At 32.8% G+C, this 18,146-nt stretch overlaps 2 protein-coding genes across 2 annotated transcripts; one reads left to right on the top strand and one right to left on the bottom strand.

Moving 5' to 3' along the window:
• The first annotated feature begins 4,582 nt into the window (after nt 1–4,582).
• On the top strand, nt 4,583–8,403 carry LOC129882901 (zinc finger protein CONSTANS-LIKE 13). Its single transcript, XM_055957388.1, has 4 exons — nt 4,583–5,313; nt 5,951–6,163; nt 6,857–7,134; nt 7,934–8,403. Exons 1-4 carry the CDS (start codon nt 4,750–4,752, stop codon nt 8,043–8,045), a joined length of 1,167 nt encoding a protein of 388 aa, XP_055813363.1. The 5' UTR covers nt 4,583–4,749; the 3' UTR covers nt 8,046–8,403.
• Nucleotides 8,404–9,803: 1,400 nt separating this feature from the next.
• Nucleotides 9,804–11,444, bottom strand: LOC129881778 (CASP-like protein 1E1). Its single transcript, XM_055955887.1, has 2 exons — nt 11,064–11,444; nt 9,804–10,337 (listed from the first exon to the last, which is right to left on the bottom strand). Exons 1-2 carry the CDS (start codon nt 11,288–11,290, stop codon nt 9,977–9,979), a joined length of 588 nt encoding a protein of 195 aa, XP_055811862.1. The 5' UTR covers nt 11,291–11,444; the 3' UTR covers nt 9,804–9,976.
• Nucleotides 11,445–18,146: the final 6,702 nt, after the last annotated feature.

The following is an 18,146-nucleotide window of genomic DNA, read 5'->3' as shown; positions in this document are numbered from 1 at the left end:
CAATTAAATTATATACATGATCAGTATAAATATTTTATTATATTATATTATTAGATCATCAAATTATATTTATATCTAAATTCCTTATATGTGAGATTTTGCAATCCTAAATATACCACATGTTATTTATTACAAGAAGTAAAGGTAGCTGATAGTATTAATTAACTCAATTAATTAGTTGGTCACGAGAAAGAGAGAGATCACTTACTACATACTCTCCGTTCCTATTTATTTGTCGATTTTGACAAATTAAAAAATAATAATTTTTTTTGGTTATAATATTTTCAATTTATTAACATTAAGCTAATGTCTTTGAAAAATTTAATGAGTAAATATAATTAAAACTCTATCAATTAATAGAAATAAAATAATAAAATTAATATATTAATAATTATATTCTTATTAGATGTGTCAAGTCAAAATTTGATAAATAAAAAAAACGGAGGGAGTACTTGCAAGCATTTTATCTTTGCCCACTTCGACTAGTCGAAAATGAAATGTAACTATGAGTGTGTTTGGTACGAAGGATTTTTCAATTTTCTCATGTTTGACTGGTTTAAATGTTTTGAAAAATATTTTTCAAATTAACTTATTTTTCTCAAATTTGAGGAAAATGACTTCTTTCCAAAAATTAAAGAAAATATTTTTCAAAACTCTTCTCCAATCTTAAATTAGAATGTTTTCTTCTTACCCACGCCTACCACGACCCCCTTCCCCCCACAAAAAACTTAAAATTTCTTTTTTAAAAAAAAAATTAAAAGTTTATTTTTGAAAAATATTTTACATTTTGAAATTTTATTTTTTTATCCATTCCTACCGTGGCCACCTTACCCCCGAAAAAAAATTATTACTTTAACTTTTTGAAAAATATTTCAAAATTTAAAAAAATCATTTTTTTTACCCCTCCCCCTTTCCCCTCCCCACTACAAGCCCCGCACCCCCACCCTCACCGCCCTCCCCCCTTCGCCCCAAATTAAAAGTTTATTTTTGAAAAATATTTCAAATTTTGAAAATTTCTTTTTTTTTTACCCCACCCTTACGCCGATCCCCCACCCCATCAGTCAATTACTAGGAATGATTTTCATGTCAAAAACTATTTTTTAAAAAATATTTTCTACTCTCTAACTAAAAATAAAAGATATTTTCTAAAAAATATTTTCATTCACTAATCAGACAATAAAAAATATTTTTCAAAAAATATTTGTCATTCACCAACCAAATATAAAAAAATAAGTTAGAACCAACTTGTTTTCCTAAAAAATATTTTCCAGCACACCCTATGTCGACATATAACGAATTGGACCATTAATTATCATATATTTATTTTGCTTTTCTTTGTAAAAAACATTTTCCAGCACACCCTATAATTTTATGCTTGTATTGAGTCGAGGTCTCTTGTAAACAGTTGTTCTACCTTGATAGGAGTATAATCTATTCTTCTCAAACCCCACATTGTAGAATTTCACTGAGTTGTTGTTGTTGTAAAGAAAAATTATATTTTATAGTTGCGCATAAAATAATAGTCAATAATTTATATTTTTATAAAATTATATATTATTATATAATATACATAGAATATATTTTTACTATAAAATAATGTATATCTTTTAATTAATAAATATAATTATTTTGATGATCGATCGAATATGTAACTGTCTGCACTTCTTTTAACAACAACAAAAAAAAGCTTTGTACTCAAACTTCGTATAAATGAGTTTGTGAGAAAGAAGTGCAAATAAAGGGTGTGTTTTGAAACCAAGGGAAATTTTTTTAAAAAAATTAAGAAATACAATAATAACAATAACAATATACCCAGTGGAATTTTACAAGTGGGTTTGAAGACGGTAGAATGAACGTAAACCTTATCACTACCTCATGGAGATAGAGAAGCTGTTTTCGAAAAACCATTGGCTCAAAAATCACAGTCCCAAGTAAAAGAGAGAAAAACAAATATATAGAGTATAATGGCATAAAAAACGAAAAGTGATGCAAATTTTACAAGACAAGAACAAAAATAATAGAAATTTAATGTGATAATCAAAACAACACAATTATAAAGGCACGCCTAGACCTACTACCATCCTAAACCGACACATGGCAAGACACCATTATATCCCTCCTAGCCTTCTACCCTAATTCGCGACCTCCACTCTTTTCTATCTAAGGTCATGTCCACGGTGATATGGAGTAGCGTCATATCTTGTCTAATCACCTCTCCCCAATACTTTTTTGATCTACCGCTATCCCTTCGCATAACTCCCAAATCCAACCGCTCGCACCTCCTAATTGGGGTGCCGCACCCCACCTCTGCACATGTCCAAACTATCTTAGTCTCGCTTCTCTCGTCTTGTCTACCGTAGAGACCACTCCTACCTTCCCCCGAATGACCTCATTCCTAATCTTTTCACTCCTAGTGTGTCCACACATCTATCTCCGCAACATGCATCTTTTGAACATGAGAATTCTTTACCGATCAACACTCTACTCTGTATAACAACACCGGTCTAATCATCATTTTGTAGAACTTATCTTTAAGTTTAAGTGATACCTTTTGTCACATAGAACTCCAAAAACAAGCCTCTATTTCATCTACATTGCCCTAATTAAGAAATATATATTTTTTAACAAAATAAGTGGGGTTTTTATTAATTTAGTGATATTTGATAAATACATAAAAAAATTATCTTATTATATATAATTTAAACAAATACTATTTGGATTGGTACAAGGGGCTATAGGTGTGGGGATCGTGGGAACGCCGAGTAGGGCTATGGGGGATTGGAGTGCGGATCGATATTAAATAATTAATGTGGAATATCAAACTCCCTCTATTTCATATTAGATGAGCATCTTATTAAAAATATTTGTCTCATATTACTTGATCACTTACTAAATTAAAATAGAATTAATTAAATTTTTCCATTTTACCCCTACAATTTATATGGTCTTTTTTGAATGTGAACAATTTCCAATACTAACTATTTCTATACTTTATGTATATTGTATTGTTATGAACAAAGGACAAAATAGTAAAGATAATCAATTTATTAATAATTTTTTAATCAGCATATAAAATATAAAATATTCATCTAATATGAAACGGATGAAGTATATACAATTTGGTTTTCCTACTTCTACTAATTAAGAAGTTATTAATTTTCTTACTTTTTAAAGAACTTACTTTTTAAAAGAAAATATTTTTTCAACTATTTTATCCGATTGATCATTTCATCTCGCATTCAATGACTTTCCTCCTCCAACTTTTTTAATCACTTCTGCCTTGTGATATTCATCATGACTTTCATCAATGACAGATATATGGGGTTTGGATCAATGAATACGGTGAACGAGAAATCATGATATTGTAATGACACCCTCCACAGCAGTCAAAAGTGAAACCAAGATTTAAAGATAATGAAAGCACCACCAAAAGTGGATGCGTGTTAGTCAAGTAGAGGCGTATTTAAGGGGGTTTCATGGGTTCACGTGAACTTATGATTTTCTCTCTAGGTCATATTTAGTAGTGTTATATTTTTTTAAAAATATTTAAATATAGATGTGTGAATCCACATTCAAAGTATCATATAACGTGATGATAATTGAGTGCTACTCTCTAAGTGATGTTAGAAATTTAAATCTTATATCTATCTTGTTATTTCTCTTTCTAAAGTTTAGTAACACCTCTCCAAGTAGTTATTGGTAACACTTTTGGAGTTTCAATTAATTTTTGTTTTATTTTTATGTTTTAATCTTTCAAAAATCGTAAGTGTGTTACATTGAATATTACTAATATTTTTTAGCACCGTAACAAATTCAATGTTAAGAACCTAAAAATTAAATGGATCAAATTCTTATCTTAGATTCATTTGTTCTTAATAGTGCAGTATTATTAAGAACCTAAAAATCGAACGGATCAAATTTCTTAGATTTGTCTTTTCATAATAATATATCCTTACTTTTAAAATTCTGAATACGCCTTTATAGTGAAGAGTATATTTTTTAATTAAAAATATTCAAATGAACATCCTCTCGTCCCTAAATCCACCCCGACTCCATTTGGATCCGCCTTTGATAAGTGATAACAACAGCTGACCAGTATACTATTTTATTTGTGTATATTTCCCAACACCAATAAAAATAACACACAAATAAGAGGTACAAAACTAAAATTTTCTCCCCTAATAGTAAAATCCCCGTGAGTACTCACACGTATCCGGAGATACAAACAATGAAAAGTACTACTTTCATTTCATATCATATTAGTTAAATTTTTAAAGTAATATATAAAAAACATTCAAAGACAATATTTAAATTATATTTTTCTCTATTATTTTTTTATTTAATCAGCATTATGAAAATAATTAAATATAAAATTATAAATATAAATAGTCATATATTAGAGTATAACTTTATAAGTAGTATAAATTATTTCTAGAAAATTATAAAACTTCATCTATAAAAAGAATAAACATAAAAAAAAAATCAAATATTTCTCTGAACTTCGAATAATTTGAATATAAAAATTCTAAAAATTCAGAAACAAGTAAATAAGAGAGATATTAATATCTCCACTCTTTCTGGACCCCCAACCCTTTTGAAAGGTGATAAGATTCTTGTGTCTAGCAAACACCTCTCCTACTTTCCATTCCACAGCCAATGCCGACCAAAAAAACTCGGCAAAATCTGTATTTTCTTTACAATTAAATAACACCCAAAACCCCCCCAAAAAAGAAGAAAAAGTTATCAATAATGACTGAACTAAAAGGGGATCAAGAAAATCATCATAAGCAGCAGGAGGAGGAGCCACAAAGGGGGTGTCTTTGTGATTTTTGTGGGAATAATACTGCACTTTTGTATTGTAGAGCAGATTCAGCTAAGCTCTGTTTTACATGTGACCGTGAAGTTCATTCTACTAATCAGCTTTTTACTAAACATACTCGTTGGTTACTCTGTAATCTTTGTGATTCTTCTCCAGCTTCAATATTATGTTGTACAGAGAGTTATGTTTTTTGTCAGAATTGTGATTGGGAATCTCATAATAAGCAATTGTCTGTACATGAAAGGAGACCACTTGAAGGGTTTAGTGGGTGTCCTTGTGTGTCTGAGTTGTTGTCCATTTTTGGATTTGAAAATTTGGGGAAGAAGGAACTTTTGTATGGTGTTGGTGGTGATTCTGTTTGTTGTGATGGAGGTTATGGTTTCTCTGATTGGGTTATTTGGGATACTCCTTCTGTTGTTAGTCTTGATGATTTGATAGCTAATAATGATTCTGGACACAATTTTCAAGCTATTGGGGTTCCTCCTCTACCCAAGGTTCTTACTTTTTATCCCCTCTTCGCCTTTTTTAACTCTCTTTGCGTGGTATCGAAGTTGAAACTTGAAAAATTAAATTTTTAAACTTTTTGTGAGGGAGAGTGAAATTTCTCCGAAAAACTAAGTTTGAGTCGATTTTGGGGAACTTAGAAAATATTTTGAAGATGAAACTTCAAAATTTGATCTAAAATCTATGGTGAAATGCTAGCTTAGTTCACTCAATCATGTCTTCAATATGTCACCCTGCATAGAGGCAGGGAATCAGGATTTTTAGTTTATGAATTCTGAATTATGATCTTTTTGATTTACGAGAATTTGGGTAGACTATTTTTATATGTCAAATGAATTTTTTTTTAAGATGTATACGGAGTTTGAGCTAAAGATATCGGTTCTTCCGACCTGTAGTTAAAATGATGGCTCCGCCTTTGCTAGTGTGAGCCTGAATGGCACGAAGATTGGGAATTTTATATGATAATAGATGGTGGTGAGACTCGAAATTTAGTTCTAATACCATGTTGAATTTTGTGACTAAACTCGTTTGAAACTTCAAACTGCTAGAAAGAGCATATTTTGATTTACTTAATTATGTCTTTGACGGGGTTAAGGTATGTTTTTTCTAATTTATTTTTGAAATCAGAACCGAAATGCTGCATGTGGGAAACATAAGGAAGAAATACTTTGTCAGCTTCGTGAATTATCAAAGTTGGAACCAAATTCTAGTGATGATCAAGATGAAACTGTACCAACTGTAGGATTTCAATCTATGGAATCTGCCCAAAATTGTCCATTGAGATTTAAAGGTTCAGGATTTATGCAGAATTCAGATCAACATTTAGTTCCTTCATCTGAGGTAAAGGTTATTTCCTTGTTAAGGTCATTTCATTCTCTGTTGCTCCTCATATAGTTGTTAAATGTTTGATTTGTGTGACGTTTGTTTAAAAGCTTAAGCTGTTAAGAGTGTTAAATGAATCTTGAGCTTAATTCAATCCCAAAAGCTCATATTAAGAGTCCAAGGAACCCCATCCATCTCCGATGTAGGATTCTTCATTCATCACTCCTTGCACACCTAGACAGTGTCCTGTACTGGATGCATCTAACTCAAGAGGAGAGGATTGCCCAAGCCATATTAAGAGTTTCGTCTCCGATGTGGGATACTTCATTAATCACCTCCCTCAGACACTGTCCAGCAGTGGCGAAGTCAGAAATTTCATCAAGTGTATTCAAGATTTAATATATATGTATGAAAAATATTGTTTGACCTACATACTACGTATAATTTTCTATGAAGGGTGTTCAAGTGCCCACCCTTCACTACATGTGGCTATGCCTCCAGTACTAGATGCATCTAGTTCAAAGGGGAGGATTGCCCAAGCCATCAACTGTAGTTGGATCCGTGCTATAAAGTGAAAAATTATCATCAGTTGATAGTTTTGTGCACCACAATTAGCTGCACTAAACTTTCACATAGAAAATGATCTCAAAATTTGAAAGAGGAATTGCACAACTTTGAACAACATTAAGTGATCATGGCCCTTGCCTGCAGGTGAGTGCCTTTAAATGGCGCAGTGATGCTGGTGAATTCGCAGATCAAGGCTTTTCTTCTTCTTTACCGGACTGCTTCATTGAGACGAAGTGTTTACTTCCAGACAGAGGTTCAGATGTTTGTGATGCTTCTGGTGGAGCAAATGAAGAACAATCTCATAATCCTCCCACTGCTGAAACAACATTTCAAATGGTACCTAAAATTGTTCATCGTGAGCTAAACAGCCAAGAAAGAGAAACTGCTGTGTCACGGTACAAGGAGAAGAAGAAAACAAGGAGGTAATAACACTTGCTTTTTCGTTCTGTGTATTGAGTAGGTGTTTACTTAACGTTTGGTTGAAATTTTTTAGTATTTGGAAGTTGAAACCGTTGGACACAAATTTCACTTGGAAAAAAAAAAGTTTGCTTTCTTATCACAATAGATAATAAGGATGTAAACAAAAGGATTCTTTTCATATATTCTAGTACAAATATTCTGATTTGATTATTGCTTTTATGTTAAAATGTTTCAAATCAAACTATTGAAGGTGGAGAAGTTTTACTTATTGTGTTAATCATTTCTTGCACCTGATATGTGTTTATAGCTGATTAACTGTTAGAATTCTGGTGCAATAATTAGGCAAAACTCTTTTATCATGCCTGAAAATATAGTTTCTTTCTCTTGTTTTCAACTTGGTAGTTCTACTGGTATACATTTGACTGGGACAATCTACTCGAACCAGTTGAGGTGTGAACCTCATGACGAAAATCCGAAAGTTCAGATGTGTTTTTGACCATTAACTATAGATTTTGTGCCATTTCTTTCATTCACAAGACATTTAACTACACTCTAATATCTCTGGAATAGTCCTGTGAGCTATTAGGGTCATACAGAATCCATCACCGGGCACATTGTTTAAATGATTCTACTACAACCGATCCAAATCACATAGCCTAGCCGACTCTCAGATTATGCCATCTTCATATCAACTTTTAGAGTACATGATTTACCTACAATCCTGTTGTTCAAAAAGTCCCATTTTGCTTGGCATTAGAACTCGATTGGTATTGTGTTTTTTGACTGAGATGTCTTCATCAGATATGAGAAGCATATTAGGTATGAGTCAAGGAAGGCTCGGGCAGAAACTAGAACGCGAATCAAGGGGCGTTTTGCCAAGATGGATTACAGGGATTCCTCCGTGCCTCAGTAATCTTTTCCGAATAAGGTTGCAAAAGCAAACAATCCAGGACATTCTGCTGGAAGATCATCAGTATTACTGTAATGAAGGTTTTTGTTAATTCTGTCATGTGGACTGCAAGTCTTTTATTAGCTCGGTCGCAGGATCTGTAGAGGCAATAGGAGAGTCTGTCTTTCAGCATTTATTCATAGTACTTTGTAAAGCTAAAAGTTGATAAAAACAGTAGCATAGAAAAGGGAGGGGAAAAGTGAGATTTAGTATAGTTTTGTGTTGCTTGCTGTGTATGTAGGCTTCTGCAATTCAGCTTATATATACCTCATTGTATTGTCTATCAACTTTTGCAGTTCTATGTTAACAGCTGGTTTGTATATTTGTTAAGCTCCCTCTCTTCCTATTCTAGTCATTTATGCATAAATGCGAAGGAATTTCGATAATATGAATTCCGAGGCTGCAGGTTGATGACAGTGACAGTGACGGAGCCAGAATGTCAATTACTTATGGAACTTATCATCTTTCTACCAAAGTCATGTTCTACAAAAGTTATGGCTTGATTACACTGGAAATAAATTTGATTAAATCTGGTCAGAAAGCCAAGTAGGCATGTCTAATCAGTTAAAAATGCCCACGTGGCTTTCCAAATCAGCAATGATGCCATGTGGACCATATCACATGGATTGTTTACTTTCCAATCTCCAATTACATGTGCACCTCATCTGATTTATAAATGAGTATGGAACGATCAGCGGCAAGCTTTTATTGAAGTAGGTGGCGGAGCTCCGCTCGTAGAGAGTTAAAAAGCGTCAATTTTCATATAAAGGCTTAGGTTGATAAGGGTAGACCGCGGCCTATTACTATTCAACGACAGCAAGTCTAAGCTCCAAGAATCATCCACTGTATTCATTATTCTCTTTGTGACTAAAGATGCAGACTTGATATTAAATTACCCTTTTTGATTATACTTTTAAATGGTTAAAGATATTAAATGTCGTCCTTATTAAGCAAAAGTCTTAAAAGACAAATAATATAAAAGTTCCAAGTCAAAAGGACCACTTTTTTTAGTCAAAATACCAAAAGGGAGAATGTTTTTTTTTTGAGATACCAAAACAGACAAGATGAGGGAGGCGCGATTGAGATGGTTTGGGCATGTGCAGAGTAGGTGTCCTGATGCCCCAGTGAAGAGGTGCGAGAGATTAGATGTAGGGGGTACGCAACGGGGTAGGGGAAGACAGAAAAAGTATTGGGGAGAGGTAATTCGACATGACATGGCGCAATTTCATATTACTGAGGACATGACTCTAGATAGGAAGAAGTGGAGGGCGCGTATTAAGATAGAAGGCTAGTATGGGTAGAGCGTTGTCTTGCCGTGTAGAGGTATAGTGTAGGTCATAATAGGACTAGTCATGCCCTTATAGATCTTGCCATATGTTGTTTATTACATTTTGTTTATCATACTATTTGTTGTTTTCTCCCTTATGCTTTCGTCATTCAACTCACTACTTTATTACTCATTGTTTTCTTCTTTTTCCTGGATTTTATACACTTGAGCTGAGGGTCTTTCGGAAACAGTCTCTCTAACTCTAAGAGGTAGTGGTAAGGTCTGCGTACACTCTACCCTCTCCGGATTCCGCTTTGTGGGATTTCACTGGATATGTTGTTGTTACCAAAACGGACAAAATGCTTAGGATCCAGCGAAAACAACTCTTTTTAACAGCTAGTCCCAAATGGTCGTTTGGCCTTTTACTTCTTTTTTTAATTTGCTTGTCGCTCAAATAATCAACTATTGATGACAAATAACATATATAGAGCCACAATATTAATATGAGTACAAGCTGTTGCTATTAATTGTCACGTACAAATTTCACCCAATTCTATTTCGAGAGTCATCATAGCTCTTTCTAGACTTAAAAAATGAAGCTCTCTTTTTATCTTTCGACATAAACCCGTTAATAATTTAAAGTAGTTTTGTGAAGATTAAAAGTGAAGAGCAACACAAGGCAAATAAAGAAGAATGAACCAAACATAGAAATCAGAATAGCAGCTCCCCCTTGTATGCAATATCTCTTGAAAGCATAACAAACTTTGTGCCATTGAGTGTGAGAGTTTCCATTCAGAGCAATGACTCCAATTGCAGCCGACGCCCCGTTGGCTGAAAAAAGTACTGCCACCATAGTCAAGTCTAGAGCAACAACAAGGACAATAGAGTCTTTCCACTTTCTTCCTCTGTTTCCGCCCGTTATTAGGGCTGGAAACACCATAGATATCGTTGCATATGCACATGCTACCGCATTCACTGCCACAAAATACCTGTCGTTGATCAACAAAAAAGTTTAACTTCTATACACTGACTGACGATGTTAATAAGTTTATGTTATTAAGTTGACCTCTTCCTAGCAAGAGTCACAATTGATTCAATTGCATTACTACTCAACATTTGAAGAAGGTAATACATAAATATGACCCTTAACTTAGCTTCAGCCCCCAACTATGACCTCTAACTTTACTAGTGCATAAGTAGACACTTTAACTATCCAAAACTTAAAACAAATAGACATATCCGTCTTACCTGGCATCCTATATGGCAAATCTGTGTCCTACGTGACGTCCTACGTGTATTATGCCACGCAAAACACGCGTGTCTATTTGTTCAATTTTATACAAGTTTAAGTACCTACTTGTGCACATCCAAAATTGAATGATATAGATGCCAACTGAAGCCAAGTTAAGTGGCATATTTATGTATTATGTCTTTGAAGAACTATTAACAAATAACAAAATAATTATCTACTATTCATATTTGAGGATTCCAAGAATTTTGGAAGCTGAACATGCTCAAAAAGACGTGTAAATTTACTAGTGAAAAAAGATAACTACATGGAAGCATCTATAGCAAATGAAATTACAAATTCTCAAAAATAACAAACTATAGTTGTGTAAATTTAGCAAAAAAAATAGCTACATGTAACCAACCGTCTATAATAACAGAATTAGTAACCTGAAAAATTAATAAGAGAGTTGTTAGAATTAGCTTACACAGTGGAAGACATATAATTCCATTTGGCAGTTAGAGTTAGGTGCAAAGGAGGCAATCCATCTACAAGAAATATTGCAACTGATTCAGTATCCTTATTAGTACCAGCCACAACAGCAGCTACTAAAGTAAAAACTAGCCCCATCATTCTCAAAATCATTTCATATCTTCTACACTTAACCATTTCTTCAGTACCACTTGCCCCATTGCTTGTCTCCAATGACTTCATTATAACAATTGCTTGCTAATTTGGCTTTCGATCGTCGAAATTATGAAGATTAGGGACTCATTTTACTATTATATATACATGGAATTACATAACAAAGATATGTAGTATATATTATTGTTGTGTGCATATAATAATGTCATTGAATTGGAATTATAAATTAGAGAGTACAACACAGACATGATCAATTATATGATGGATAAATGTGGTAGTTGTCTACTTGCCTGTTGCGTCGGTTGGGGGAAATGTTGCATTTAATTCATGAATAAGTTAAAAGTCATAATCTCAAACTAATTGATGTTACTCTAATTTAGTGAGTTGGGAAGAGAGAAAAAGAAAACACAAGTTGTGCATGATGGAATATAAAAGAGAAAAATTACACAAGTTGAAATAAATATTTGGAGGGGAATGAAAGATGGGTCATTGATTAATATGGTGTTTGACTAAGACTATAAATTGATCTCAGGTTGTGGTGGAGTAGTAAGTATTCTTTTATTCTTAACTAGAGATTTCAGATTAATAAAATTTTCCTGGGTATGAAGTCGCCTTTGTTAGGGAGACCTTCATCCCCCAATGTGAAACTTTTCGACGTGAATTCGAATTTAGTCGAGTTTCAATGTGGATATTGAAAAACTATAAATTGGTCAAACTAGGAGCAACCTATAATTTCCTTTTGTCTTATCTACGTGCTTCATCCTTTCCTATCAAAGATATATACTTCCAAATTTTAAATTTTTTGTAATTAGTCATTTACTAAAGGGTCGTTGGGTATAGAGATAAAAAATAACTAATTTCAAAATTAATTTTAGGATGAATTTATATTATATATAATTAGTTGGAATAAAATTGTGAAATAGTTTATCTTGGAATTATAATATTATTTTTATTCCACATCGTAGGATAACAATCCTAAAATAATTAATATTGAAATCAATTATACCAATATTCATCTATACTATTATTGTGCATGCTTAGATGATAAGATTAATTAATTAGTTATTATTATGGGGAAAAAAATGAGTATTTTTACATGAGTGGTCAATAAATAATTTGTCTTTCTTTATTCAGATTTTGCAAGAGTAGCCATGTTTTTTGATGGTTTGCATTCAATGAAACATCAATTACTAGGATACATATATATTACATCAAAGACAAAATTAAACAAATTAAATAATTTATCTTCTGCTGGTAGTTCATTGCATTCAATTCTCCATAGCCCATCTAGCATATTAATGGATGACTTATTATTTTATATTTACGTGGTTGGCTTGCTTGAAGCAGATTTAAAAAAAAGCGGTTGATTATTCGGATTGATACATTATATATTATATGTTAATTGTATTATAAGTAATTTGGATTCATAATTTAACTTGTTCAACTTTTATTAAATTTTATTTTTTTATTTATTTTTTTATAATTGATTTAAGTACCTAATAAAAAGAACTCAATATATATATCAAACAAAATAAAAATAATTAAAATACTTTAATAAAAATTTTCATTAATTAATTGAAATTACACATTAACTCAGATTCTGAAAAAACTGAATTGAATGTGTCAATATAAGTTGAGTTAATAAATGAAAGACTTAATAGTTTCGCGATTTATATTTGTATGGGTTAGTCTTGTCACTCCTATAACTTGTACTTACGTATAAATTTAACTTTAAGCTGGAGTTAACCACTTTTTGTACCTTTTTAGTTACTGTTTTTTTTATTTAGCTTATATTTTATGTTTGGACATTTATTGATATATTGTGTTTTAAGTTTTATTTGTGATTTATATTAGAAAGTATATTAAGAGATTAAAATTATTACTTCTCTCTCTCTCTCTCTCTATCTATCTATCTATATATATATATATATATATATATATATATATATATTGTTTTCAATTTATAAATATAATTTTGATTATGTTATTAATTATTGACATGATCGAATAACCGAATCAAAAAAAGCCAAATCGAAAAAAGAAAAATCAAATCAAACCAAATCAAATTTATTTTGGTTCAAATTGAGTTACACTTTTTTAAAATCAAAAAACTGAAAAATCAAAATTGAATATTACAAAATCAAATTGAAAAATCGAATGCACACACCTATGTGTTGCAATATCAGAATGTAACCTAATTATGTCAAAATTAGTAACACTAACTATATATGTCATAAAATTTATCAGCTAGTCATGATTAAGTAAAACTTATGATTAAGTAAAACTTACTTTTTAATGGTAACGTTTACTTGATTTGATATAAATAACCTGTGTGAATAATTAAATATTTCCGTTCTTATCATATAGGACGTACCACAAAATCATTTTCTGGTAATTGAGGATTTGGCTTTTTGTATGGTGCTTTTAAGTATGTGAACTTCAGCCACCATTCCTAGAAATTTAGTGACCGCTGTCTCAATCTGAAATATGAGGATATTTTTTTCTTCTTCGAAAAATAAATTTATTTTAATTTACGTTTAGCATAAATGAAATGTATTCGTATTTGGCTTTGATTAAATGGAAAAGGCTAAAAATTATCACGATCCCAATCCGTCGTGACTGGAACCCACTCTAACTCTTTGGTGGGAGAACCATTCTAATAGTCCAACAATAAAAATCGAAATATGTACACAAACTTAGATATGTGGAAGCAGGATATAAACTAGAATAATGACTGAGTCCCCATAAACTCAGCAAAAAAAATCAAATATCAAGAAGTACGGAAACAGTGAGCTCGGAAAAGGGACTAGAACATGGAAGAGTCCATGGCAACTTGAAACAAACAGCTCATCTTTGAACTCAAACAAGCTTAATCTTCTAACTGAGGTCTCTCCGCAATTGGCTGAATATGCCCTGTACTCAACAAAAAGGCAGAGCAAGAATAGTATCAGTACACAAAACAACGATGTACTGGTAGGATCACGTGATTAGCCAGTAAGCGGATCATAGACAAGTAAAATCAACACAATAGGCATATACATATACAGAATAAGTCAACAACATCTCAATATCACAACTCACTGTCTTCTACATGCTATAATTTCACACAAGGGTCCTCTCAAGAGACCTACAAACAATCAATTTTGTGCCGGAACGTGACACCAGATCCAAGTATGTGTCAGAACGTGACACTCGATCCAAATACGTGTCAAAATGTGACACCCGATCCAAATTATGTGTCGGAATGTAACATCCGATCCCAAGATATCACAATCACAGGAACATTCAATGTTTACAACATTTATACCACCAAGAATAGATTCATCACAATAACAGGCCAGCAAGTGATCATTTCATACATAATCTGACATGTTTCCCTATTCATATACATACATGTATAGCATGAAGCAATTTAACAAGTATATGAAACACATACAGAAAACTAGACCATCACCTACCTCAAATTCAAGATTTCACAACCTTACAATGCAAGAGCCTTCCCTTTCCGGGTTTGTTCTACTCGTTCTGGGTCTAGAAAACATTAAATACATATCAAAGATCAATACAATGGCCTAACTATTAGGAAATATAACATAATTTCACTCCCTAGGCCAAATCCATGATCATAACCTTACCCTAGTGTTATTTTTTACCATAGATTTTCCGGTCAAACCCTTCCCCAATGATTATCACCCATATTTCTCATTTCTAGGAATCAAAGTATGAATCTAAGGAGTAAAAACCTTACCTTAAGCGTGGAAATTCGTGGAAAATCAATGAAAATCGCCCTAGGTCGCCTCTTGGGGTTTTAGAAACTGATTATTGCAGAAAAGAACGTTTCTGGTCTTTTTCATGACTTAAGTCGCGACTGTCCCGCTCTAGCGGGATATGCTGAAACAGTGAGCTCGGAATTTGTGCTCCAAGCCCTCATTTCTCAATACACCCCTTCCAAAGATGTATTAAAATTATACCCTTCACGCCAAATTTAATTTTGAGAGTTTTACTCGCCCGAATGTGATTTCGCGAAGCAGTAAATGCTCCATATCGTCTTGACTATCAGCCTATCCAATCAAATTATAGATTTGACCTCCTATCATTCACGTGATCACCCTAAACTTCACCTGATTCATAATTCGTCCAAGTCTAGCCTAGGCTCAAATTTTTCGAAGTTATTACCCAAAGTTTTCTTGCCCGAAATCTTTCTCCATTGGCCTATCCCTATCGACGGAAATAGATCGTTACAAAATACTCATAAACTAGTGAAAATCGTAAAATGTGAGACAAAAAATGATAAAGATCACAAAAATATTTTGGAAAATTTTTCTCTGTTTATTCAACCTTATTAAACATAAGTACATAGTTATCTTAAGTTAATTAATCTAATAGGATTACAATATTCTCTTACCTAGAAGAATCACAATATTTCCTTACCTAATCGGTCAAGTAGCTTATTCAAACGTTGTGAACTTTTTATAATTTCACAAATTACTATATTACATTGATTCCCCTCCCTCAAGTTGAAGTATGAGGATCTCGAATGTTCAACTTGTGAAGTAAATACTCATACTGTCACTTGCACAATGCCTTCTTAAAATATCAATCAACTATTCATATGTTGAAATATGGCGAGATACTACCAAATTGTAGCACATTCTGAGCATTATAACAATCCACTTCTATCTTTTTTATTATTATTGAAAAAAATCAAATTATTGAAGAATATATAATTTTGCTTAACTATCACAATATATCTTAACCAGATACTCATGATTCACAATAAAGCTCTTCAAAACACCTTTCAAACATTTTAAATCACAAACGGGCATCGCCATCAATCGGTATTCTATTTCTATTGAGAAACAAGGCACAACAAGTTATTGTTTGGTCTTTCAAGATACAGGTGAATTTTCGAGAGTAAACCATCCGGTAAGAGATTTTTGGGTCAGTATACATTCCATCCAGTCAATAGACAGACCTTGAAACAAACAAATTTAATTATTGAGATCTAAATAATTAATATTACGACCTTCATTAAGTTTAAACAATGAGGCCTTTGAGATTTCTGTTCAAGAAGGCACTATCCAGTAGTTGATTTCTCTTTTCATTTTTCTTTTATTCATCTTTTGCTTTCATTCTTGCTCTGAATTTCTTCATCTTCATATTGTTTTATTCTTACACGTCAAAATGTAATATTAAACACAAGCTAATATAATAATGCTTAAAAAATAATTAAAAGTACTAAAATTTAAGGCAAATGATGGCTAAATATATATATTTAAACAATGAGTGCTCATGCTGCTACAGGCCTGGTTTGGACAACATAGATCACATTTTTGTCTCTGGAAGCTTTGCTAAACACATCTGGACATATTTCTCCAACTAGGGGGGAATCATGCAGGACCACAACTCCATTAGAGGCATCTTGATGAGATGGTGGACCTACAAACCAAACAATGCTGTACATAAACTCATGTTGCAAGCCCTCCCTATATTTATTTGCTGGAATGTCTGGAAGAACAGGTGTGCAAGTAAATATGGAGGAAAGAAATCTAGTACTACTAGAGTGAAGTTCAATATAATCAAGGAAATATACATGCTTATTACTACAGCTTTTCCATATATCCCATGGCCACCAGCTTGGAAGGATCTAATTATTTGGATAGAAAACTGTAAGCATGACATAAAAGTAACCCAGGTTAAATGGCTCAACCCTCCCCTAACATAGTTAAACTTAACACAGATGGGAGTGCCATAGGCAACCCAGGAAAAATAGGAGCAGGAGGCATAGTAAGGGATCATAAGGGTAATCTGATATATGCTTTTGCCTCTCCTTTGGGAGTTGGAACCAATAATCAAGCGGAAGTGCAGGCAACCGGTTTTGGCATTAATTGGTGCATTCAACAGGGTTATAATAGAGTAATATTGGAAGTAGATTCTGAACTTGTGATCAAGTGGCTGAATCTGGACATCAAACCACCCTGGAACATTCAAAACTACGTTAATGAACTCCAACAACTGGTCCAACTGCTAGAATTCTTCCAATGCAAACATGTTTTTCGAGAAGCAAATTTTCCAGCTAATACATTATCTAAGTACATCCATACACTTGATAATACACAACACTTCTACAACCTTCAACAACTTCCACAAGAAATCAAGGGCTACATAAAGCTAGACAAGATAGGAATGGCAAGCTTCAGGAGAAGAAGATTAAAAAGGATCAAACAATCTCCTTGAACATTTCTTATCTCTAATGTTCCTAACTTGGACAAAATCGGTATGACAAAATTGGGAAGAACAAAGATGTAGCTTCGTATACTTGATCTTCTTCATTTAGCTATGTATAAAATGTAGCTTATTTGAATAGGACTAGTTTAGGTATCTTTCTTGTATTCACATGGAAGGGGAGAGTCTCCCTCATTTATGGTTTTTCCTAGTCGCATTGTATCGAGAGGAGTCCTCTCATAGGTTTACTGCTTTTCTAGTATTTAGGAAGCACTTTCTAGTATCGGGGATGAGTTAGCCGACCTTAGTAGGTTTGCAGACTTATGAACCACCTTAAGTTCGGAGGTAAGGTTATGTCCCCCTCCTTGTATCTTTATATTTTATGTATGATAAGGCTTGGGGGTGTTGCTCAACCCTTGACTGTGCACGAGAGGTGGGAGCCTCGTGTAGGGTCCCTTCCCGTAAAAAAAAAAAAAAAAAACTAATTACAAATAAATAATGCGTTTGTGATATGATATCAATTTATTAGTGTCAAAACAAGCTAGTAATAAATCACAATATGATTTTTTAAGTGCTAATTGTCTAAATGAATTACTTATACTATATCTACTATACAACTTTATATTACAACGTGTATTCGTAATGTTAATATTTATATTAAATGCTAATCTTTTAATAGTATGGTAATACAAATTTTGTA

This window comes from Solanum dulcamara, chromosome 3 (assembly GCF_947179165.1).
Source record: "Solanum dulcamara chromosome 3, daSolDulc1.2, whole genome shotgun sequence".
Taxonomy (NCBI): domain Eukaryota; kingdom Viridiplantae; phylum Streptophyta; class Magnoliopsida; order Solanales; family Solanaceae; genus Solanum; species Solanum dulcamara.
Note: the sequence above shows the minus strand (reverse complement) of the source record. Positions and strands in the feature narration are given on the sequence as shown.

What these genes read in the sequence shown, in the direction of transcription:
- LOC129882901 (XM_055957388.1), top strand. Translation starts at nt 4,750, where the DNA reads ATGACTGAACTAAAAGGGGATCAAGAAAATCATCATAAGCAGCAGGAG. An exon ending in ATTTAGTTCCTTCATCTGAG is followed by an intron (nt 6,164 to 6,856) that starts GTAAAGGTTATT and finishes CCTTGCCTGCAG; the next exon opens with GTGAGTGCCTTTAAATGGCG. An exon ending in GAGAAGAAGAAAACAAGGAG is followed by an intron (nt 7,135 to 7,933) that starts GTAATAACACTT and finishes TGTCTTCATCAG; the next exon opens with ATATGAGAAGCATATTAGGT.
- LOC129881778 (XM_055955887.1), bottom strand. Translation starts at nt 11,290, where the DNA reads ATGAAGTCATTGGAGACAAGCAATGGGGCAAGTGGTACTGAAGAAATG. An exon ending in AATTATATGTCTTCCACTGT is followed by an intron (nt 10,338 to 11,063) that starts GTAAGCTAATTC and finishes GATCAACGACAG; the next exon opens with GTATTTTGTGGCAGTGAATG.